Consider the following 21,518-nt stretch of genomic DNA (forward strand, 5'->3'; position numbering starts at 1 on the left):
AAATTTAAACAGCACCAATTGGACTTTCAAGTTGCCTTCTAGGAAGAAAAACAAAACAGTGCATTATTTGAAATCTTTGAGGCTAAACTGACAGGGTTTGCAGATAAATTTAGCAGTACAGTTATAACACTAGAATCAACACAAAAATTCCCCTGGTATGCTGTGTACATAAAAAGTGTGACAAATTCAACCCGGCCAATTTCTGCCCCATCAGTCTCCTCTCAGTCATCAGTAAAGTGATGGAAGGTGTCAGTAACAGTGCTATCAAGCAACACCTGCTCAGAAATAACCCGCTCAGCGACGCCCAGTTTGGGTTCCGCCAGGGCCACTCAGCTCCTGATCTCATTACAGCCTTGGTTCAAACATGGACAAAACAGCTGAATTGCAGAGGCGAGGCAGCCCTTGATATCAAGGCTGAATTCGATCGAGTGTGGCATCAAGGAGCCCTGGCAAAACCGCAATCAATGGGTATCGGGGGCAAACTCTCCAGTGGTTAGAGTCATACCTGGCATGTAGGAAGATGGTCATGGTTGTGGGAGGCCAATCATCTCAGCTCCAGGACATCTGCAGGAGTTCCTCAGGGTAGTGTCCCAGGCCCAACCATCTTCAACTGCTTCATCAATGACCTTCCCTCCATTATAAGGTCAGAAGTGGGGATGTCACCAATGATTGCACAATGTTCAGCACCCTTCGTGACTCCTCAGATACTAAAGCAGCCCATGTTCACAAGCAACAAGATCTGGACAATATCCAGGCTTGGGCTGGCAAGTGACATTCATGCAACACAAATGCCAGGCAAAGACCATCACCAACAAGAGACAATCTATCCAACGCCCTTTGAAATTCAATGGTGTTACCATCACTGAAACCCCCACTATCATATCCTGGGGGTAACCATTGACCAGAAACTCAACTGGACTCACCACATTAACAGAGTGGCTACAAGAGCAGGCCAGAAGCTGGGAATTCTGCGGTGAGTAACTCACCCCCTTACTCCCCAAAGCCTGTCCACCATTGACAAAGCACAAGTCAGGAGTGTGATGGAATACTCCCCACTTGCCTGGATGGGTGCAGCCCCAACAACACTCAAGAAGCTTGATACCATCCAGGACAAAGCAGCCCGCTTGATTGGCACCACATCCACAAGCAGTCACTCCCTCCACCACCAATGCTCAGTAACAGCAGTGTGTGTTATCTACAAGATGCACTGCAGAAATCCACCAAAGATCCTCGGACAGAACCTTCCAAACCCATGACCACTCCATCTAGAAGGACAAGGGCAGTAGACATATGGGAACACCATCACCTTCAAATTCCCCTCCAAGTCACTCACCCCCCTGAGGTGGAAATATATCACCTTTCTGTCACTGGGTCAAAATCCTGGAATTCCATCCCTAATAGCATTGTGGTTCAACCCAGAGCAGAACGGCTGCAGCAGTTCAAAAAAGCAGCTCACAACCACCTTCTTAAGGGCAACTATGGATGGGCAAGAAATGTTGGTCAGCCAGCAACTCCCATATCCCACAAATGAATAAAAAAAATGTTGCAGGCAATAAAGACGACAAATAAGGTCCTGGACTTCATAGTGAGACAATCAAATGAAGAGCAGGGATATCTTGCTGCAATAATACAGGTCTTTGGTGAGACTGGATCTGGAATAGCATGTGCAGCTTTAGTCAGTTTATTTGAGGAAGCAAGTTTTTGCTGTAGATGGAGTGCAGCAAAAGTTTACCAGACCAATTCCTGGGATGGCTACATGCCAGTCTCATTATGCAGTGTGGGAATAAAGAGTGACTTTAAGAGAAATTGCAGTTGGATTAGTTAAGCAAATCACTATAGAAGAAATTGATGATATTATCTTGGGAAATAACCCAGCTGATCACCAAGGACGCGTATTATTGCAGCAAGATATCCCTGCTCTTCATTTGATTGTCTCACTATGAAGTCCAGTACATTATTTGTCGTCTTTATTGCCTGCAACTCCTTCTAGATGGAGTGGTCATGGGTTTGGAAGGTGCTGTCTGAGGATCTTTGGTGAATTTCTGCAGTACATCTTGTAGATAGCACACACTGCTACTGCTGAGCATTGGTGTTGGAGGGAGTGAATGCTTGTAGATATGGTGCCAATCAAGTGGGCTGCTTTGTCCTGGATGGTATCAAGCTTCTTGAGTGTTTTGGGGCTGCGCCCATCCCGGCAAGTGGGGAGTATTCCATCACATTCCTGACTTGTGCCTTGTAGATGTTGGACAGGCTTTGGGGAGCATGGGGGTGAGTTACTCGCTGCAGTATTCCAAAATATTGGCCTCAGTGAAAATGCAAATTACTAGATGAACACCTTGGATTGTTTCCTTACTCTGTTGTGACTGGCTATCAGGCCCATAGAATTAGCAAGGAGGAAGAGGAAAAGTGTCTGAAAAAGAAAGGTGAACTTGGAAATTCACTTATTGGATACAAGTTTTGAAAACACAAATAAAAGGGATGAAGGCAAAGAGAGTTAGCCTGTACCACATGGCCTCAGGAACTCTTCCTCCCTTCTCAACACTTAACTTCATATTGAGAGCTCGAACATAAGAAATAGGAACAGTAGACCACACAACCCCTTGATTATGATCTACCAAACAGAACAATTGTGGCTAATCTTCAGCCTCAACTCCATTTTACTGGCTTTTCCTCATATCACTCAATTCTCTGAGAAACAAATAAACCTACCTATCTCAGTGTTAATTGTATCCAATAATGGAATATCCATGACCTTCTGATGTAGAGGATTCCAAAGATTCATAACCTTCAAGTGACAAAGTTTCTCGTCTCAGCCCTGAGTGTATCAGCCCCTTGTCCTGAGAATTGTGCCCCCATGGTCCAGACTTCCCAGCCAGGGAAAACTCCTCGAAATCCACCCTGTTAAGCTCTGTCAGAATCTTCTATGCTTCAATGAGATCTCATTCTTAGAATTATAGAGCCAATCACGGTTGCTGTTCCTTCACTGTTGCTAGGTCAAAATCCCAGAATTCCCTCCCTCATGGCGTTGTGTGTCAATTCACAGCATGTGGACTGCAGCAGTTCAAGAAGGCAGTCCCCATCACCTTCTCTAGGGGGAAACTAGGGAGGGGCAATAAATGCTGGCCCAGTCAGCGATGCCCACGACCCACAAATGAATTAAAAATAAAAGCCGCTTTGCCTCTTGGTATAAGGAAACCCTCCCAACCTAGGGGCCTTATTACAAGAAACGGACTGGTGATATATTAAAGAGGAGTGGGAGTTATACTAGCCAGGTCTGAAATCCAATTAAAACAAGTCATATTTTTTCCTAAAACAACCCAGCATCGAAATTGAAACTGCAGACATTAATTTGCTGTAACCTCAGCTTCCAATTGTTCAAGCAGGCTTACACACAGAGATATATCTATATCTCTTTGATAGGTCGCAGAAATAGAAGACATTTAATGTCTGCATCTCTTAGCATTATATTAGATCCACACAACAAGCAATAGTGAATGGATAACCAATCTTTGATGATGACAATCAAGCGTCAAAGGATCAGGAGTAACTTTAGAGGAGTTTACAAAATTATGAAGGCATGGATAGAATGGATAGTTAAGGTTCTTTTTCCCAGGGTAGAAATATCATTACTAGGGGACCTGGTTTAAGGTAAAAGGGAGTAAGTTTGAAGGAGATGTAGAAGGCATCTTGACTATATGAATAAGCAGGGAATAGAAGGATACATGAGGCAAAAGGATTTTAGTTTAGAAAGACATAATATGTTGGCACCGTCTTGATGGGCCAAATGGCCTGTTTGTGTGCTGTACTGTTATTTTGTTCTTTTGTATGATCAAATACAATCTTTCAAAATGCAAATGATTAAAACCCTTGCGGTGAGCCTGTCTGGACCCTCAGGTGATAATGTTTTGTTGTTATAAGCACCGTACAGTCTTAGGAACTTTTTCCCCACAAATTAAACTCTAAATCTTGATGACTTTGACATTTAAAGAGTCACTCAAGACTCACTGAGCACAACAATTTAATTAAAACAAAGAACTGAGGATGCTGAAGATCTGAAACAAAAACAGTAATTGCTGGAGAAACTCAGCAGGTCTGGCTGCATCTGAGGAGAGAGAAACAGAGTTTCAAGTCCAGTGGCCCTTCTTCACAAATCAATTCCATAATTCTACGATCTGCTGAATTTTTCCAGCAATTTCTGTTTAAACAACAATTTAATTGTAGACTTTTTATGTGAATGGCCGAGACGACCTTTTCTCATCTGCAATTATCTTGTATTCAAGCCTGCACGCTACAGTCTCTGGATGCCTTGTGTACAATTGATCCCATTGTAAGTGCAATTACATTAAGGATACGCAGGCTGGTTTAAGTTACTTAAGAATGGGGGGAGGGTGTTAGGGAAAAGCCAATAAAACGTGTTTAAACTCATGATATTCTGGATTAAGATTTTACTGAGAACGGAGGGCACCTAGCCAAAAAGAATTAGAGGTTCAGTGTTGGGTGGGTTAACATGATTTCTCAAGAATGTGCCTAGATTGACAACGATATTAAAAGAATAGCACCACTGGTCACTTTTTCTGAGGTGACATTAAGCATTAAGCCTACTCTGCCCATCTGTAAAGGATGACCATGCAAAATCCTGAGTTTGGACTGATGGAACTTTCAAATTTGCTAATAGGTCACATAGTCATATTATAATTTTACTAATTCACTGAAGCAAAACTGCAGGGTTACCAAATTATCCCAGTTTTCTGGAACAAAAATGAAGATTCAAAACAGCAAGAGTGTTCTGTTTATTGTGTAAATGTTACCGTTTTGTTTTTTTTAAAATCTTATCTGCCATTATAACATTCTGATCATTAATAGTATAATAGACAAATATTCTCCCAAATGACATTAAAAATAGTTTCATACATAAAATCACAAAAAAGATCACTCATCTGGGATTATCACAATGGAAAGACCATAATAAATTGTTAACTATTTTTCTGTCAATAAATTTAGGCTTTAATACTCTGGGATCCGTTTGATTTAAACATTTTGTGGGAGTAGAGGTTATTTTAGAAAACAATGTTCAACACCCAGGCGAGATTGTTTCCATTTCCAACAGGGTTTTTACAGAGGATTCTTCAGGTTCCCACCTATCAGTTGGGATTTTGAATGGCCTCCTCAAATGTTCCCACCAGCTGGAAAGTGATCGCAGCCAGCCCACACTGAATTAACAGGAGATGGTGGCACACTTTCCAGACATCAAGGATTATGGGAGTGGAAAGCACCAACATATAGAAAGTGAACTTACTTTTCAAAATGTTGTACTGTTATTTTTAAGAAAGGCAAGTACTGGAGACAAATTGTACTTAAGCTCACAATACTGACCATTCAGTTGGATGACTATAACTGGTTCTTGTACTTATCCTACAGCCCTGCCAGAGTAAAATTTACATTGCTTGGCTGCAGAGGAAAGTGTAGAAAGCATCATTTTGATGCACATTTGACAGAGCAAGAACTTTTCAGTGTTTTCCAGAGTGAGTGACTCTGGCACTGAATTTCTAACATCTTTCTGGTTTTCAGTATTTGATGTTTTTCTTTTTATCTCTCTCCCTTTTACAATATTATGTTCATTAGAAGAATACATCTGGCAGATTGTCATTAATTCACAGGACGTTACTGCTCATATTCACTGTGCCAGAACTGATTGTTTTAAAATCTAATGCTCTGTTATTTTGGGTGTGAGAATGATCCAATCAGCGTCTATAATGTCTGTCTGATACTTTTCTGTAGGAGGAATGTAACAATGGTATCTAATTAAAATGCAATCCACTTTATAGTTCAGTTACTTAAAAGGCACAATTTCCTGTATTTGTTTACATGGAAGCCTCTTCCTAATGTGTAATTTAAATGTTCTTGGATAGGTTTGCAGGTCCTAATTTAGTTTGATGACTTACTTTGCTTCCCCATAATCTGTTCCTCAACTGAGTAACATTTAATACATTAATGCAGCATCTGTAAAGTATTGCGAAGTATCAAATGTATTCTAAAGTTTCTGACTCTGTCCCAAATATCTCACTATTGTAAATATAAAAAAAAATTTCTCAATAAAATGCGTCTTGTCAAGTGTAAACTGTTGTTAAGACTTCTTATTCCTTTAGAAGGGAGAAAGTGCAATCTTAACCCCCAATCAACAAAGACCATAAATCTAAAGCACCATGTTCTCATAGTTAGAAAATCATGGATGAGAAGTTATGGGGCAAGCTGAAGTTAGATGCATTGCTAATATTTTATAGCTCATCACGTACTCCCTTTGAAAAAGCCTGTTATCACCATTAAGTATAAAACCAGCCTGCATGATGTGACAGTATCGAAGTTTTGAAGTGGATGTAATTTATGTTATTTGTTCCCGACAATTCAATTTCTGCCCAGCCATAATTAAACAGACCGAATAAAATCACTCCATTATAAATCTGCATGTCCAATGCATCAGCGAAGACAGCTTTTCTTCCAGTCACCCAATAAAATACAGGTTTGCTATTGACAGAATGGTAACATGCTAATAACGTTGCCTTAAGTTAGTAATACTTATTGACAAAAATGAAGCTCGAGACTTATAATTACACATTATTCATAGAAAGCTCAGATGCAACAATATTCGAGCACACTCATTACATGGCTCAAAAGCAAAGTTAGTCTTCTTAGCAAACGGACCCTTTGATTCAGTATTTTATAATCTGGTTATTTTGCTTTTCTGTATAAATCAGTGTCCTCATCTACGCTATTCAAGCACCCTTCGAATTCAGTGCCTGTATTCCAATTCATTCATGTACCTGCATACCAAGAACAACCGAGTACTTTACAGTTCATTATCTATAATCCAACCTATTCAGGTACCTATTCAGCTGAATACCCGTGAGAAGATCTCAAATGAAAATTAAATTTTGGTGCAAAGGTGGGAAACAGAGGAGAGACTAAGCATCTTAGCCAGAGCTCTAAGATTGTTAAAAAGCCTAGTGCTATTCAACCACATTCTACCAGCACCATTCTGATATGTAGACCCAGGCTATCCAAATTATAAAGTCAAAGGATGATCAGAATAAACTGCAAGGCAGTAATCTAGTGGTTTAAACCACAAAAGATGTAAAGTGAACTCGAACAGTTTATGAATGGCACTGGATTGCAGAATTGGTATTTAGAAAAAAAATCATACACGGCCACTTCTGGGCCATCTTCTCCTCATCTGCTGGGCTGTATCTCCAGCTATTTCTGAACGTCACTTCACAGCTGCAAGATCCAGAATGGTACAGTAGCAGAGATTCAGAGGAGGATTAAAGAAGAGAATAATAGCAAGTACATTTACATCAAAATTAGTCACTGCTCAAAATTAGAGCTTCCAAAACAAGTAGAAAGTATTCCTCAAAGGCAATCTCAAATATCACAATCCGAAGGAAACTCTCCTGTGCATACGTTCTACGACATTCGTGCATACTATATACAGACTAGATTATACAAACACAATCCGTTGTCCACTATTGGAACAATAGGATCGACTAACATTGGATGCAGGATTATTTGCATACAGTGAAAAGTCTACATAAGCAGATTGGCCTACTAGAACACTAATAAATTATGAACCATCATACAAACGTCACTGCAGCAAATCACATTATCCAAATTCTTAAACCTGTCTAAAATATTAAATACAGAATTCTTTCTAATGGGTCCAAGGTCTGTCTTGAACCTCCAGCTCCCCCAGAACAGAGTGGAAACTGCATGTTTGGCCTTTTGTGTCTTTCCGCTACTTGTACTCAGTGAAGGCTTTTTGTAAAAAAGAGCGAGCTGGTTGAACAGGTTGTTACGTTTGCTCACAGGATGTTGCTGTGTTTGTTTCTCTTTAATTTTTTTTGTGCTTGTAAGTTGCTGGTCGTCTCACTGCTCAACCATAATGATACACAAAGTCATAGCTGCTGGGCTCTTTGGGAATGGGAGGTGGTGTCTCAGGAATCTGTATATTCTCCAGGTCCAACAGGCGTAGCTTCATTTCCATACTTAGCAAAGTATCCAGATCATTCTTCGTCAGTTCACTTGTCATCTCTTTTCCCAGCAGGGCATTCAGTCCATCGGTCCAGATACAGTACTGCAGGGAACACAAATGGCATATTAAGGAATCTGAAAGTTTTCAGCCAAGGGGAGAACAAGCTTTGAGACAGTTATCCCCTTCCTACCACCTGATTGCATGCTATCATGATCTCTTCCTAAGGATTCATATGTGGGGATAGACACAGAAATAAAACTTTAAAAACCTACCCCAAAATCTTTCACCAAGCCCCACTCCCACCCTGAATTAAAAAAGAAACAATTAGGTTCAAACTTTTAAGATAATACCCAACATTCACAAACGAAGAACCTGGTCAAATAAACCAGAATAGCTCTACATTATCAGAGGTTCTGTCCTTTGATTTAGATACCAATCTGAAGTGCTTTTAGGTAGATATTATTGCAAGCCACAGTAGAGCAATTTTTAAACTCAACCAACATCACTTTATCACTAAAACAGATTATTTGTTACTTCCTTAATGCTGTGAATAGGACCTTGCTGCCGTCAAACCAGATACCAAGTTTCCTGCATTTATATAGTGGCCACTCCTATTGTACTTACTTGGCTATAAAGTCTTTTGGAGTACGGAAAGATCATACTCTATATAAACCTTTCTATATCTTTCATTATGAAGTACAGTTTTCAACTAGAGGTTACATTCCACAGAAGATATTAAAAATGAAGATTACAGGACTAACAAATAATCAAGCTTGCTTCAAGTGTCTCATTGCAATAACTGCTCAAGTCAATTTGATCTCCATTCATCCCAAATGAAAAGTATGTGTGTTTGCTGAGATTGTTTATCTGAATAAATATAACTTTGTAGTACTGTCTGCAATTTCCCTGAGTATTTAATGTTTTAAAACTTCCATTTGGGATTGGAGTCAGTCGGTTTATAAAAGCTGATTTTAAAAATGGGAACCTACTGGTGTGAGCATCATCCACCAGCTTTGATTACGTGGAAATAACAGGAGCCCTGCCTGACATTTTGGTCTATTAACTTTTAAAGGGATGGCAGATCATGCATAGCCGGTTTTCCCAATAAGTATAGAAAGTGGGCAAATTTAGTAAGCTTCAGGGTTCTTTCAGAGTTCTTACAATCATCTCTTCTGGTTAACAATAGAAAATTTCTCCACATTATCCCAATCTCCTCTTCAAAAACCGGAATGTTTCTCTCCAACCAAATCTTACCAAATAGAGAACTTTTTAGCTTCAATAACCTCTCCACATAAGGTTCAGTGATCTCCCAATGCATCCTTAGACAGATTCTTAAGGAATGCCACTGGTCACATCCTGTCAAATGGAGAAATACTCCTTATCCGTTCTCTCCCTCCCTCTCTCTCTTACCTCCTAATTAATTCACTGCATATTGCCCCCCATTCCATGCACTCTCACTTTGTGAACTGTCTAATGTAAAACATTATCAAGTGTGTCCCAGATACTCTTTTTTTTAAAAACTGCAATGTGAACTACTTGCTTAAAATATTCAGCTATAATGGTTAGGTGTGACTTAAGTTGATAAATCTATACTAGCGCCCTCCATCTAATTCATATCTGTCTAACTCAAGGCTGGACGAATACCTGGTTGACCCCATGCCTGCATGCCTTGCTATTGCAGTGCTATTGTTAAGGGTTAATGCCCTAACTGGGAAGGAGACAAGCCTAACACTGAAATAGTTGTGTTGAGCTCCTTTGAAGGCAGGAACCATCTGGCTAGCATCAGTGGTAAATGCAGCTAGCAGCCATGGTGGAGCTGCTGCCACCTTCTCAAATTGAGCAAAGAGCTCTTCAAAGTGTCAGCAGCAATGGGGATGAAAGAAGCCATTAGGTGAAGCTACATGGTTTGGACTGATGCCAGTTACAACTTTAAAATTAAGTCTTATAGACTTAAATTAACTGGTCAACATCCTTGCTAGGTACACAATGCAGAACAGTGAAGTGAAACAGATATTTCAGTTTGCCAAACTAAAGGTCAGTGGAAATATTGTTAGCTGGACAAGCAGTTAAGGCTTATAAGGAGATAAATTTCAAAAAACTTAATCCCAGCTCATCCTTCTCTCATTCAAACCCAACACTGAATTCAGTCGTGACGTTGACTATTAATAGCTGTTTCCATGCTGTTACACTGATGGCTAATTCAGGCTCATTCGTTACCTCGAAATCAGAAGAAAAGCCCACTCCCCTTTTTGGTTCAAGACATCATTTTCTCCAGAAATCATTCTCAAAAACTCTTAAGAAATTCACTACTTTTGGAACTTGAGACATTGGGCTTTTCCTAGTCGATGTGAAAATTAAAGACTGCACTTATCGAAATTATAAAATTATAGGATGATCAGAATAAGCTGCAATATCTAGTGATAAATCACAAAAGATGGAAACTGAACTTGAGCAGTTTATGAATGGTACTGGATTGCGGCAGTGGTATTTATTAAAAAAAAGTAAAAGACCACTTATGGCCCACCTCCTCCTCATCTGCAGAGCTGCATCTCCAACTGTTTATGCACCTCACTTCACAGCTGCAAGCTCCAGAATGATATTGCAGCAGAGACATACATGATAAAGACTGAGATAACAAGGTGCAGAGCTGGATGAACACAGCAGGTCAGGCAGCACCAGAGGAGCAGGAAAGCCGACGCTTCAGGTCTGGACCCTTCCCCAGGCCCTTCCCCTTTTTCTTTGGAAGGGTCCAGACCCAAAGCGTCGGCTTTCCTGCTCCTCTCTCGCTGCCTGTCCTGCTGTGTTCATCCAGCTCTGCGCCTTGTTATCCAAGACTCCAGCATTGGCAGTTCCTACTATCTCTCATGATAAAGGCAGACTAGATCAGTCTTTAAACTGGAAAAAAGCTTCTCCAATGTCCAAGTTTACAAATTTCATTTCTTTATCACTGCTGTTTGGGTGTGTAGGCAGCTTTTGCCAAACTCCTGAACGCTTTCTCCTTGTATGTATTCAACCCATTTTGGCTGTGATAGCTCTTAAGGAGGTACCAATTGATCACACTCCTCATTCGTTCCCCACAATTTAGATTTTTTTTTTTCCTTTCCCTTCCAAAGGTTACTATTAGACTTGCTTTCGCTACCCTTTCAAGCAACAACATTCCAGATCAAAAATTGTTGAATTAAAAAAATTCTTCTGAGCCTTCACTGTTTTTTTTGTCAACTTAAAACCAAGTTATCAACCTGGCTGTCATTTTAACAAAGTGTGGAGCTGGATGAACACAGCAGGCCAGGCAGCATCTCAGGAGTACAAAAGCTTCAATAACCTCTCTTGTTATCTTGGATTCTGCAGCATCTGCAGTTCCCATTATCACTGGCTGTCATTTTAAGCAGTTTTCCCCCAGGTACTCTATTAAAACTTACCATAATTTTTATTGTAAAGGAGGAAAATCATATATTTTCCAGTCCTTCCAGTTAACTGAAGGCATTCCTAACTGCTACCTCCTAGTTAATCTCTATTTCATTCTCTCTTTGTTAGCACTGGACATCATTTCTGAAGTGTGATACCACAACTGGACATAATACTGCAGCTCAGATTTAACAAACAATTTATAGAGTATTTAACTTATTTGGTATTATACTTGATAGCCTTATTATTAAAAGGCAAGGAGCTAATATGTATTTGTAAAAATAAATGCATTATAAATATTTCCAGCAATCTTCAAAAGACTGGTATGTGGTTCTTGTATCCTCTTTAAAATTGTAGCAATTTAATTTATAGTCAGTCATAGCACAGAACTGCTGTGTTGTTGGGGAAAAAAAAATCAGAGACTGCTGTTGGAGCTTTTCATTGTGCATTCATCAGGACAAACACAAGAATACCAATTCGCATAGGGAACAGTAGTGTAATGAAGGAGGGTCACTGGAACCAAAATGATAACTCTGCTTTCTCTCCATAGATGCTGCCAGACCTGCTGAGGTTTTACAGCAATTTCTGTTTTTGTTGTTAATAATTCATACTGCATGAGAAACAAATTCATTGGTTGGTAAACTAACCGGTTGCATTAGGTGTTGTCATGAAGAATTTGTCAGAGAACTTTAAGAAAATCATTCATAAGATGTGGGTGTCACAGACTGGGCCAGCATTTATTGCCCATCCTTAATCGTTCTTGAAAAGGTGATAGAGAGCTGCCTTCTTGAACCGCTGCAGTCTGTAGATCTACAATGCATTAGGGAGGGAGTCCCAGGATTTTGACACAGTGACGCTGAAGGAATGATGAAAGTTTTCTAAATATAAATGCTGTGCATCTTGTTATTCCCAGGCTTTTGTCAGTCCTTTTGAAATTTGTATCATCTTCCCTGATGCAGGCCAAGTCATAAAGCCTTGATGATTTACACTGTCTCTTATTTTGCTTGCAATAATGCTTTATATATCTTTTGTATTAAATTGTGTCGGCCATGTATCTACCCATTTCCCTTCAGTCAATGTCCTTCTGAAGTTGCTGCTAACTACCTCACTACTTATTACATATCCAAATTTTGTACAGCTGCAAACTTTGAAAGTATTCCTTCTATATATATTATGTATATATGTAAGTTTTTATTTTCTTTCCCAAAGTTCTGCCTTCTCAACAAAACTTCCTCAAGGACAAACTTAGCTCAAATTGAACTGTAGGGGTTCTATTTTATTCATGTCACACCATCTGCTTAAACAGTAATTGATTACAATTATCCTACTTAGCATTTAGCTGTGCCACAAATGTCTTGGCTGTACTCCAAGTTTCACTATTTTTGTAATTCCTGTATTCGAAACTCCTAATCACATCCTTATCTTTCCTCACTTTTCACAGAGTCTGCACACACTGTTTTCTACCCCTCTGTTCTTTCAAGGTCACAAAAGAATGGGCAAATCTCAAGTGTTAATGCCTACTGGTAAAAAACAGCAGTTAATAGGTTCAATAGCTTGAAAAAAATTAGAAATTGTTGATTTGTATGGAAAAGATGGGGCTTGTGAGGTCATTCAACGTGTACTCATGGAAGGTGAATCGAACTATTTTCCAAGTATTGCTGAAAACAACTTTTCTTCAAGCTTGTCTTGCCAATTCATCAGGACAATTTGCAAGAAAAACAATTCAAGGGAAAACCAACAATAACAGTCCATAAGAGAATACTGATTGTGTTGGCAAGCTGACTTGGATTGGTAGAAACATTGCCATTGAGAATTCACCAGTTAATTGTGATTGACAGTTAACCGACAGGTAATTCAGGACCACACAGTCCCAACTGGGAGAGTGAAATACCAGAACATGAGTAGTTGTTGAGACAGTTTGAGAAGGAGCTCAGGAGTTAGGTCTTCAGCAGTCATGGAATCTCTTGCAAATCTGTAGTAATACTTGGAGCCCAGAGTGTCACTAATGTTGGAGGGATTGCAGAGAAATTGGTAGGATCTGTTCTGACTGTACTTCCTTCTGACTTTCTATACTCCTCTGGGCTTTCTGCAATACTGAGCTTTATTTATTTGACATATGTCTTTTTTTGCTTTATTCTAAATGGTCTGCTCTTTGACAGCCAGGGGAGGTTAGATTTGAGAGTCCCACCCTTTTGCTTTCAGGGAAAACGTTCATTCTTACTCTACTCCATTTCCTCCTGGAGTACCTCCTGTTGCTCTAACTCTGTTTCCATTCAATAGTAAATTTAGTGAAGGCAAGAAATTCACCATAGGTCAGACAGCGTTTGAGGAGAGAGAAACTGATTTACTGTTTTAAGTCAGTGACCTTCACTGTAAATATCTAAATGGTTGATCTGCTAACACCAAGGATCAAAACTTGTCATTGAGCAGCATGGCAAGGTCTTATACAGCCACTAGATTGTATGGCTGTATGTGCAAATTCAGGAGAGGAAAGAATGATCTGATGTGATACTAGAAAACTGACAAAACCCAGGAAAGAGCACGTGCGAAAAATGAGTCCTGTGGCAAATCAGCCTGAGGTCCTTTAAGTGTGAGGTGCTGTGCAGAGCCACAAAAGGGCTCACATTCCAAATATTACCTGACATGGTGTGTCTATTACCCACCCACGAAGGTTCTGTTCCTGTGCTATATTGTTCTTTGTTCTATTTCTGTCAGCTTAAATCTATTTGGATGCCAGAATGCAAGTTTTATATCTCTGTATATATTGTAGACTGTATTACAATATAACATTAGAACAGTAAAGTTTATTGTTATTTGTTCAAGACCATGGAATCTTGTGACTTTGTTCAATCAGCAAGTATCTTGAATCTCATACGTTGGTCCCAGTCTGGATTGTAATGCAAATTAACTGGCCTGTTCATATGTTCACTGTCATGAGTAGTGGGGGTTTGGTCCTTTCCTGTTAAACCTTACTTTAAACAGTCATCGTCGAGTTGTTTGGTAACATAACTTGAGAATTGCAGAAAGAAAAGACCAACCTTTATAGGTTACACTCATCAGGACAATTCACGAGAATAACTTGTAAAGGAGAAACAATATTAATACTGTATGAGAGGAGACAGTTGATTGCTTGACAAATCAACTCTAATTAGTAGCGTCATTGCCATGGAGAATGCACTAGTTAGATGACAATTTGTTTAAATTTTAAACCAGGCAGGTGGATCCTGATCAGTTAAAGTACTGCCCTCAGAAACATTTTTGTTGAATTTAAACAGACAATCTATATGTCCATGTTCTTTATGTATGCAAAGAACAGGGTGCTGTGTATTATATTTAGCTTCCTATACTTAATATGGGCTCCACGCAGCAAGCCTGAATAAAAATCCCAAACTGGTTGTCAGCATAATTCTTTGCACACAGGATTATTCAAAAATTGTCCAATCCAGCACAATCTGCAAGCATTACCATCAAATCAAGGCATCAACCCCGATTCAGTGGAGAGTGCAGGAGCACATCCACGAGCAGCATAAGGCATGCCTAAAATATGAGGTGTCAACTTGGTGAAGCTAGCAAACAGGACTACTTGCGCACCAAACAAGTGATAGACAGAGCTAAGCCATTCCACAACCAACAGATCAGATCAAGCTTCTGCAGTCATGCTACATCCAGTCATGAACAGTGGTGGTCAATTAAACACCCCACTGGAGGAGAAGGCTCCACAATATTCCCATCCTCAATGATGGAAGAGCCCAGCACATCAGTGCAGAAGATAAGGCTGAAGCATTCACAGTAATCTTCATCTAGAAGTGCTGAGTGGATGATCCATAGTGGTCCCCAGCATTACAGATACCAGTGTTCAGCCAATTCAAATTAGTCCACATGATACTAAGAAATAGTTGGAGGCATGAGATACTACAAAGACCACGGGCCCCACAAAATTCCAGCAACAGTACCGAAGACTTGTGCTCCAGAACTTGGCACTCCCCTAGCCAAGTTCTCCCAGTACAGTTACAACACTAGCATCTACCAACAAGGTGGAAAACTGCCCAAGTATGTCTTGTACTCAAAACGCAGGACAAATCCAACCCAGTCAATTATAGCCCCATCAGTCTACTCTCGATCATCAGTAAAGTGTTGGAAGGTGTTACCAACGATGCTATCAAGCAGCACCTGCTCAGCGACGCCCAGTTTGAGTTCTGCCAGAGCCACTCAGCTCCTGATCTAATTACAGCCTTGGATCAAACATGGACAAAAGCTCCGACTTCCAGAGGTGAGGTCAGAGTGACAAACATTCACATCAAGGCCTCATTAAACACGTGTGGCATTTAGGAGCCTTGGCGAAACTGGAATCAATGCATATCAGTGACAACTTGTTTGCTGATTAGTGTCATATCTAACACATAGGAAGATGTTTGTGCTTGTTGGAGGTCAGTTCAGGACATCTTTGCAGCAATTCCTCAGGGTAGTGTCCTAGGCCCAACCATCTTCTGTTGCTTCATCAATGTTGCCTCCAATCAGAAAGTCAGATGTTCACTAATGACTGCAGAATGTCCAGTACCGTTTGCAGCTCCTCAGATCCTAATGCAGTCCATGTTCAAATGCAACAAAATCTGAACAATAGCCAGGCTTGGGCTAGCAAGTAACATTCATACCACATAAATGTCTGGCAATAACCATCTCCAAGAAGAAGCAACCTAACCACTGCCCCTTGACATTCAATTGTGTTCCTATCATAGAATCCCCCACTATCAATATCCTGGGGGTTACCATTGACCAAAAACCTCAACTCAATTTGCCACATAAACATAGTGGCTACAACAGCAGGTCAGAGGCTAGGATTACTGCAGTGAGTAACTCACCTTCTGACTCCCCAGAGTCTGTCCACCATTGACAAGGCACAAGTCAGGAATGGAATGGAATACTTCCCCCCATTTATCTGGATGAGTGCAGCTCCAACAATACTCAGGAAGCTTGACACCACCTAGGACAAAGCAGCCTACTTGATTGGCACTACATCCACAAATATTCACTCCCTCCAACACAAACTCTGTAGCAGCAGTCTGTACCACCTACAAGATCCACTGCAGAAATTCACCAGAGATTCTCTGACAGCACCCTCCAAACCTATGACCATTTACATTTGGAAGGACAGGGGCAGCAGATACATGGGAGCACTACCACCTGCAAGTCACTCACCACCTGACTTGGAAATATATCCTTGTTCCTTCACAGTTGTTCAGTCAAAATCGTTAAACTCCCGCCTTAAGGGCATGGTGGGTCAACCCGCAGCATGTGGGCTGCAGAAGTTCCAAGAGGCAGCTCATCACCACCTTCTCAAGGGCAACTAGGGGTGGGCAATTAAACGCTGGCACAACTAGTGATGCCCACACCCCACGAATGAATTTGAAAAGAAATCACAGAATCATATCAAATGTTGGACAAAGTGGTTTGAATTTTGTAAACATTTATTGGTTGGATACAGCTAGTACCTTTGCTGTTGTGATGAGTTGAAGGGATTTGCTGTTTCATACAATCTGCCAGTGTTTGGGATGCATACCTGGCATCACACCAGTGCTGAAATTCATATACCACAGCACTCATTTGGGACAGGCAGATGCCTTTTAAGAGTTGTAATTGTTCTCACCTCCATCACTTCCTCTGGAAGCTTGTTTGATATGCACACCATCCTCTGCAAGAAAAGCTTGCTCCTCAGGTCCCTTTTCAATATTTCCCCTCACCTCAGACCTCTAGTTTGGACTCCCCTACCCTGGGAAAAAGACCTCGGCTATTTACCCTATCCATGCCTGTTATGAATTTATATACCTCTATACACGTTACTGCTCAGCCTCTCATGCTCCAGGGAGCGAAACCTCAGTCTATTCAGCCTCTCTCTATAGCTCAAACCCCCTAATCTCCTCCCCCATCTCTGATGAAGGGTCTAGGCTCGAAACATCAGCTTTTCTTCTCCTAAGGTGCTGCTTGGCCTACTGCGTTCATCCAGCTCTACACTTTGTTATTTCAGATTCCCCAGCATCTGCAGTTCCTATTATCTCTGATACAACAGCCTTATCAATCTTTTCTGAACCCTTTCAAGTTTAACAACATCCTTCCTATAGCAGGGAGACCAGAATGGTACACACAGTATTCGAAAAATGGCCTTACCAATGACCTGTACATCCGCAACATGATGTCTCAACTCCTGTACTGACCAATGAAGGCAAGCATGCCAAACCTTTCAGAGATAGCAAGGGCTGCAGATGCCGCAGTCAGAGACAACACAATGTGGAGCTGGAGGAATACATCAAGCCAGGCAGCATCAGAGGAGCAGGAAAGCTGCCGTTTCGGGCAGGACCCTTTTTCAGAAATGTGGAGGGGGAAAGCACCTGAAGGGTTGGGGCTGGAGATGGTAGGTGGGATGGTGACAGGTGAGTGTAGGAAAGGAGTGGTGAGGATTGGTCAGTGGGATGGGAGGGGTGGGTAGATGGGACAGAAGGTGGAAAGGTTGTGTCAGGTCAAGGAGGTGGGGATGGGAGGGAGGGTTGGACATGGGATGAGGCTGGGAGTGGGGAGATTTTAAAACTGGTGTTAAAACTAAATCTTTATTGCCTGTTGGCAGTTTCCTGTTAATGGGGAACACTGACCATGATATTACTGCACCTCAGGTTTTACCTGTTGCTTTAATGTTTTAACCTTCCGGGGTAATCCAAGCTAATCTATGCACTTGTCTGGGCCAAATGTGACATACCTTGGTCCATTCATTAGTTTGCATAATATACAGTGAGAAATGATCTGATCAGGGTAACCATCATATCACAGGATGTACCTCAAAAAGATGCAAGGGCGCAGGTATATAGTTCCTTAAAAATGTAGTCATGAGTAGACAGGTCAGTGAGGGTGGTGTTTGGCACGCTTGCCTTCATTGGTCAGTGCAATGAGTGTACAAGTGGGGACATCATGTTGTGGATGTGCAGGACATTGATGATTGGCCATTTTTGGAAGACTGCATTCAATTCTGGTCTCCCTGCTTTAGGGAACATGTTGTTAAACTTGGAAGGTTTTAGAAAAGATTTGCAAGGATGTCACCAGGATTGGAGGGTTTGAGCTACAGGGACAGGCTGGGGATATTTTCCCTGGAGCATTAGGGGCTGAGGGGTGACATTATTGAGGCTTTTAAATTCATGAGGGGCATGGATAGGGTAAATAGCCAAGGTCTTTTTCCTAGCATAGGAGAGTCCAAAACTAGACGGCATACGAATAAGATGAAAGGGGAAAGATTTAGAAGGGATCTGAGCAGAAACCTTTCATGCAGAGGGTGGCGTGTGTATGGACAAGCTGCCAGAGGAGTGGTGGAAGTGGGTACAATTAAATATTTAAAAGGCACCTGGATGGGTACATGAATAGGAAGGGTTTAGAGAGATATGGGCCAAATGCTGCAAATGAAACTCGATCAGTTTAGGATATCTGGTCAGTGCAGATGAATTGGACTAGGGGGTCCTGTTTCCGCACTGTACAACTGTATGATTCCATGACTTTATAACTCAACAAAATAGGTGATAGCCATTCTGTGGTTGATTTCTCAGGGAATAGCTTATACTAAGCAGAGAAAACTTGCCTGGTTTAAAATGTAAGCAAAGTTTGGCAATTAACTGTCAGTCATCATTTAACTGGTGCATTCTCCATGACAATGTTTGTACCAGAGTTCACTTGCCAAGTAATGAGCACTGTTCTTTCATACAGTATTAATATTACTTTTCCTTTACATTGCTTTCTTGTGAATGCTCCTGATGTACGCAAGTCAAACAGCGTTGACAAAATGTACTTTTGGCAGCAGTACTCAAGTGATAATTTACCTCATATTTGTTAGGGGCGATGAAGTTCAGAGCCTCATCAGGATCATGAAGGATAGAGAAAGCCAACTCTTGAACTTCCTGTAAAAATAGGAAAGATAACATCCAACATGAGGTACAAAAATGAGATGGCTTCCATTTACGAATTCTATAGTTGTTGTTTTATGATACTCAAAGAGGTTACATTGTGGATCTCAGTTTCTCCAATGTATATTTTTCACAAACTAATACACATCCCAGTTATAATATCAGACTTAAAGGAGTCCTAATTACATTGCACACAGAATGCAAACCTCTCGAAGGTTCATAAGCTATTTAAAAATGATCATGATCCAATGTGATGATATTACTGGGCAAATCAGATCACAGAATGAAACCTGGCTTGTTAGAACTTTTCTCTTTAAAAAAAGTTTGCAGATAGTTAATGTCATGGTTAGCCTCTGAAATGCAGATGTCGTTTAACAAATTGCATGTTTACGACACAGATAAGGAAGAAAAAAACAAATCAAGCTAAATAGAGAATAAATATACAAGACAATTTTTAAAAATCTTGAAGCAGAAAAATCTAAGGACTTTCAGTGTCTCAACTGGATAACTTGGGGAGTTCTATTCAAACTCTCCTGGCCTAGAAACTTTACAAACTATCACTTCTGCTGGGGTCACTGGCTTCCTTGAACTGAACTGTAAAAACTCCGACCAGGAGGGAAAAATAAAACTCGTTTCTGAACTCAATTGAAAGCAAAATAAATAAATAACCTTAAATATGTTTAGTCTACCTGTCTTGACTCAACAGCATGAACATCTTTCTGTCAAGGTCACAGAGGTCTAAGCAATGTTGGACTTGGGTAACTGTTCCATAAATAACATGGTGACCTTTTAAAAAAGCAATAATCAAAATCCACATGCCTCTCTTTTTAAAACAATCAAGTCCCAAAGTGATAGTATTGTATGACTTTTTATCTTTTATCACAGGTGTCACACTAGGACCCATGAATTTATAAACTGTGGCAGAAGTAAAGCTCAGTCTCACTACAATCAAATCTCCAATATATATTTTAAATATGAAAATTTCACAGAACAGTATATTGCAAGTTAATACACAAGTACAGATATATATGCGTACACATACACTATCGATTCAAATTGTAAATACACACGCACACAGATAAAAATAGCGCATATGGTAATTGAAAAAGATTTGGGAGTCTTGACTGACAATTTACTGACACCAATTACGAAACGGTTTAATGCTCAGTTGAAGTTGTCTGGTCGTTCTGTCACTCTGCAAACTATTGGTGCAACTGTACTTGGATTACAGTGTACAGTTCTGTCACGATGGTACAGGAAGGATATTGCAGTTATTGATAGGATACAGAAGACAGAGTAACCAGAATGACTGACAGGATGGAGGGACTGGATCCCAAGGAATTACATGAATTAGACATGATTTCATTGGGAAGAGAAGGCAGAAGGGTGGTAGTAATTACCATTTCCTGGATTTTAAAGGGATGAGATGACACAGACCATAAACAGCCACTTCATCTCATCCAGTAAAACCAAAGATAGGGGAAAGGGTGCACAGTGGGTTTCAAATTGAAAACTAACCTGTGGAAATAACAGTTCAGTCAACTGGAAGATATGGAACAGTTTCCAGAGGGTGACAGTGGAAAGTAGTTAGTACAATTTTAATCAAAGACAAAAGAGACAAGAGATGAAGGAAGCAAGGAAAAGGAGACTTTCATTTCTACACAGTGTGGAGCTGGAGGAACACAGCAGGCCAGGCAGCATCAGAGGAGCAGGAAAGTTGACCTTTCAGGTCAGGGCCCTTCTTCAAAAAAGGGCAGGGGGATAGGAACTGGGAAATAAATGGAGAGAGGAGGAGTGGAGCTGGAGAAGGTAGGTGGGATGGTGATGGGTAAGTGCAGGTATGGAGTGGTGGGGATTGGTCAGTGGGATGGGAGGGGTGGATAGGTGGGATAGAGGGTGGACAGATTGTGTCCGGTCAAGGAGGTGGGGATGGGGGGGCAGGTGTGGGGGGCTGGGGGAGGAGGCTTGAACATAGGATGAGGCCAGGGATGGGGAGATTTTAAAACTGGCGAATTCCACATTTAGGCCATTGGGCTTTAGGCTCCCAAGGTGGAATACGAGGTGTCACAACTCCAGTTTGCGGGTGGTGTCCGTGTGACACTGGAGGAAGCCCAGGATAGATGTGTTACCCAGGGAATGGGAGGGGGTGTTAAAAC

The 21,518-nt window shown here is 40.8% G+C and overlaps 1 protein-coding gene across 9 annotated transcripts in view; it reads right to left on the reverse strand.

Moving 5' to 3' along the window:
* Positions 1-4,762: 4,762 nt before the first annotated feature.
* Positions 4,763-21,518, reverse strand: part of LOC125461403 (engulfment and cell motility protein 2) — a 255,761-nt gene continuing 239,005 nt past the window's right edge. For 6 of the 9 annotated variants that reach the window (XM_059652861.1, XM_048550143.2, XM_059652860.1 and 3 more), the window contains 2 exons: positions 19,279-19,356; positions 4,763-8,125 (listed from right to left, as the gene is read on the reverse strand). In XM_059652861.1, the coding sequence (XP_059508844.1) occupies positions 7,925-8,125; positions 19,279-19,356 (279 nt within the window). In that variant the 3' untranslated portion in view covers positions 4,763-7,924. The remainder of the gene's footprint in view (positions 8,126-19,278; positions 19,357-21,518) is intronic. The other 3 variants (XM_048550145.2, XM_048550147.2, XM_048550146.2) reach the window with 1 other exon arrangement.

The sequence above is a fragment of the Stegostoma tigrinum genome, chromosome 19 (assembly GCF_030684315.1).
Source record: "Stegostoma tigrinum isolate sSteTig4 chromosome 19, sSteTig4.hap1, whole genome shotgun sequence".
NCBI classification, from domain to species: domain Eukaryota; kingdom Metazoa; phylum Chordata; class Chondrichthyes; order Orectolobiformes; family Stegostomatidae; genus Stegostoma; species Stegostoma tigrinum.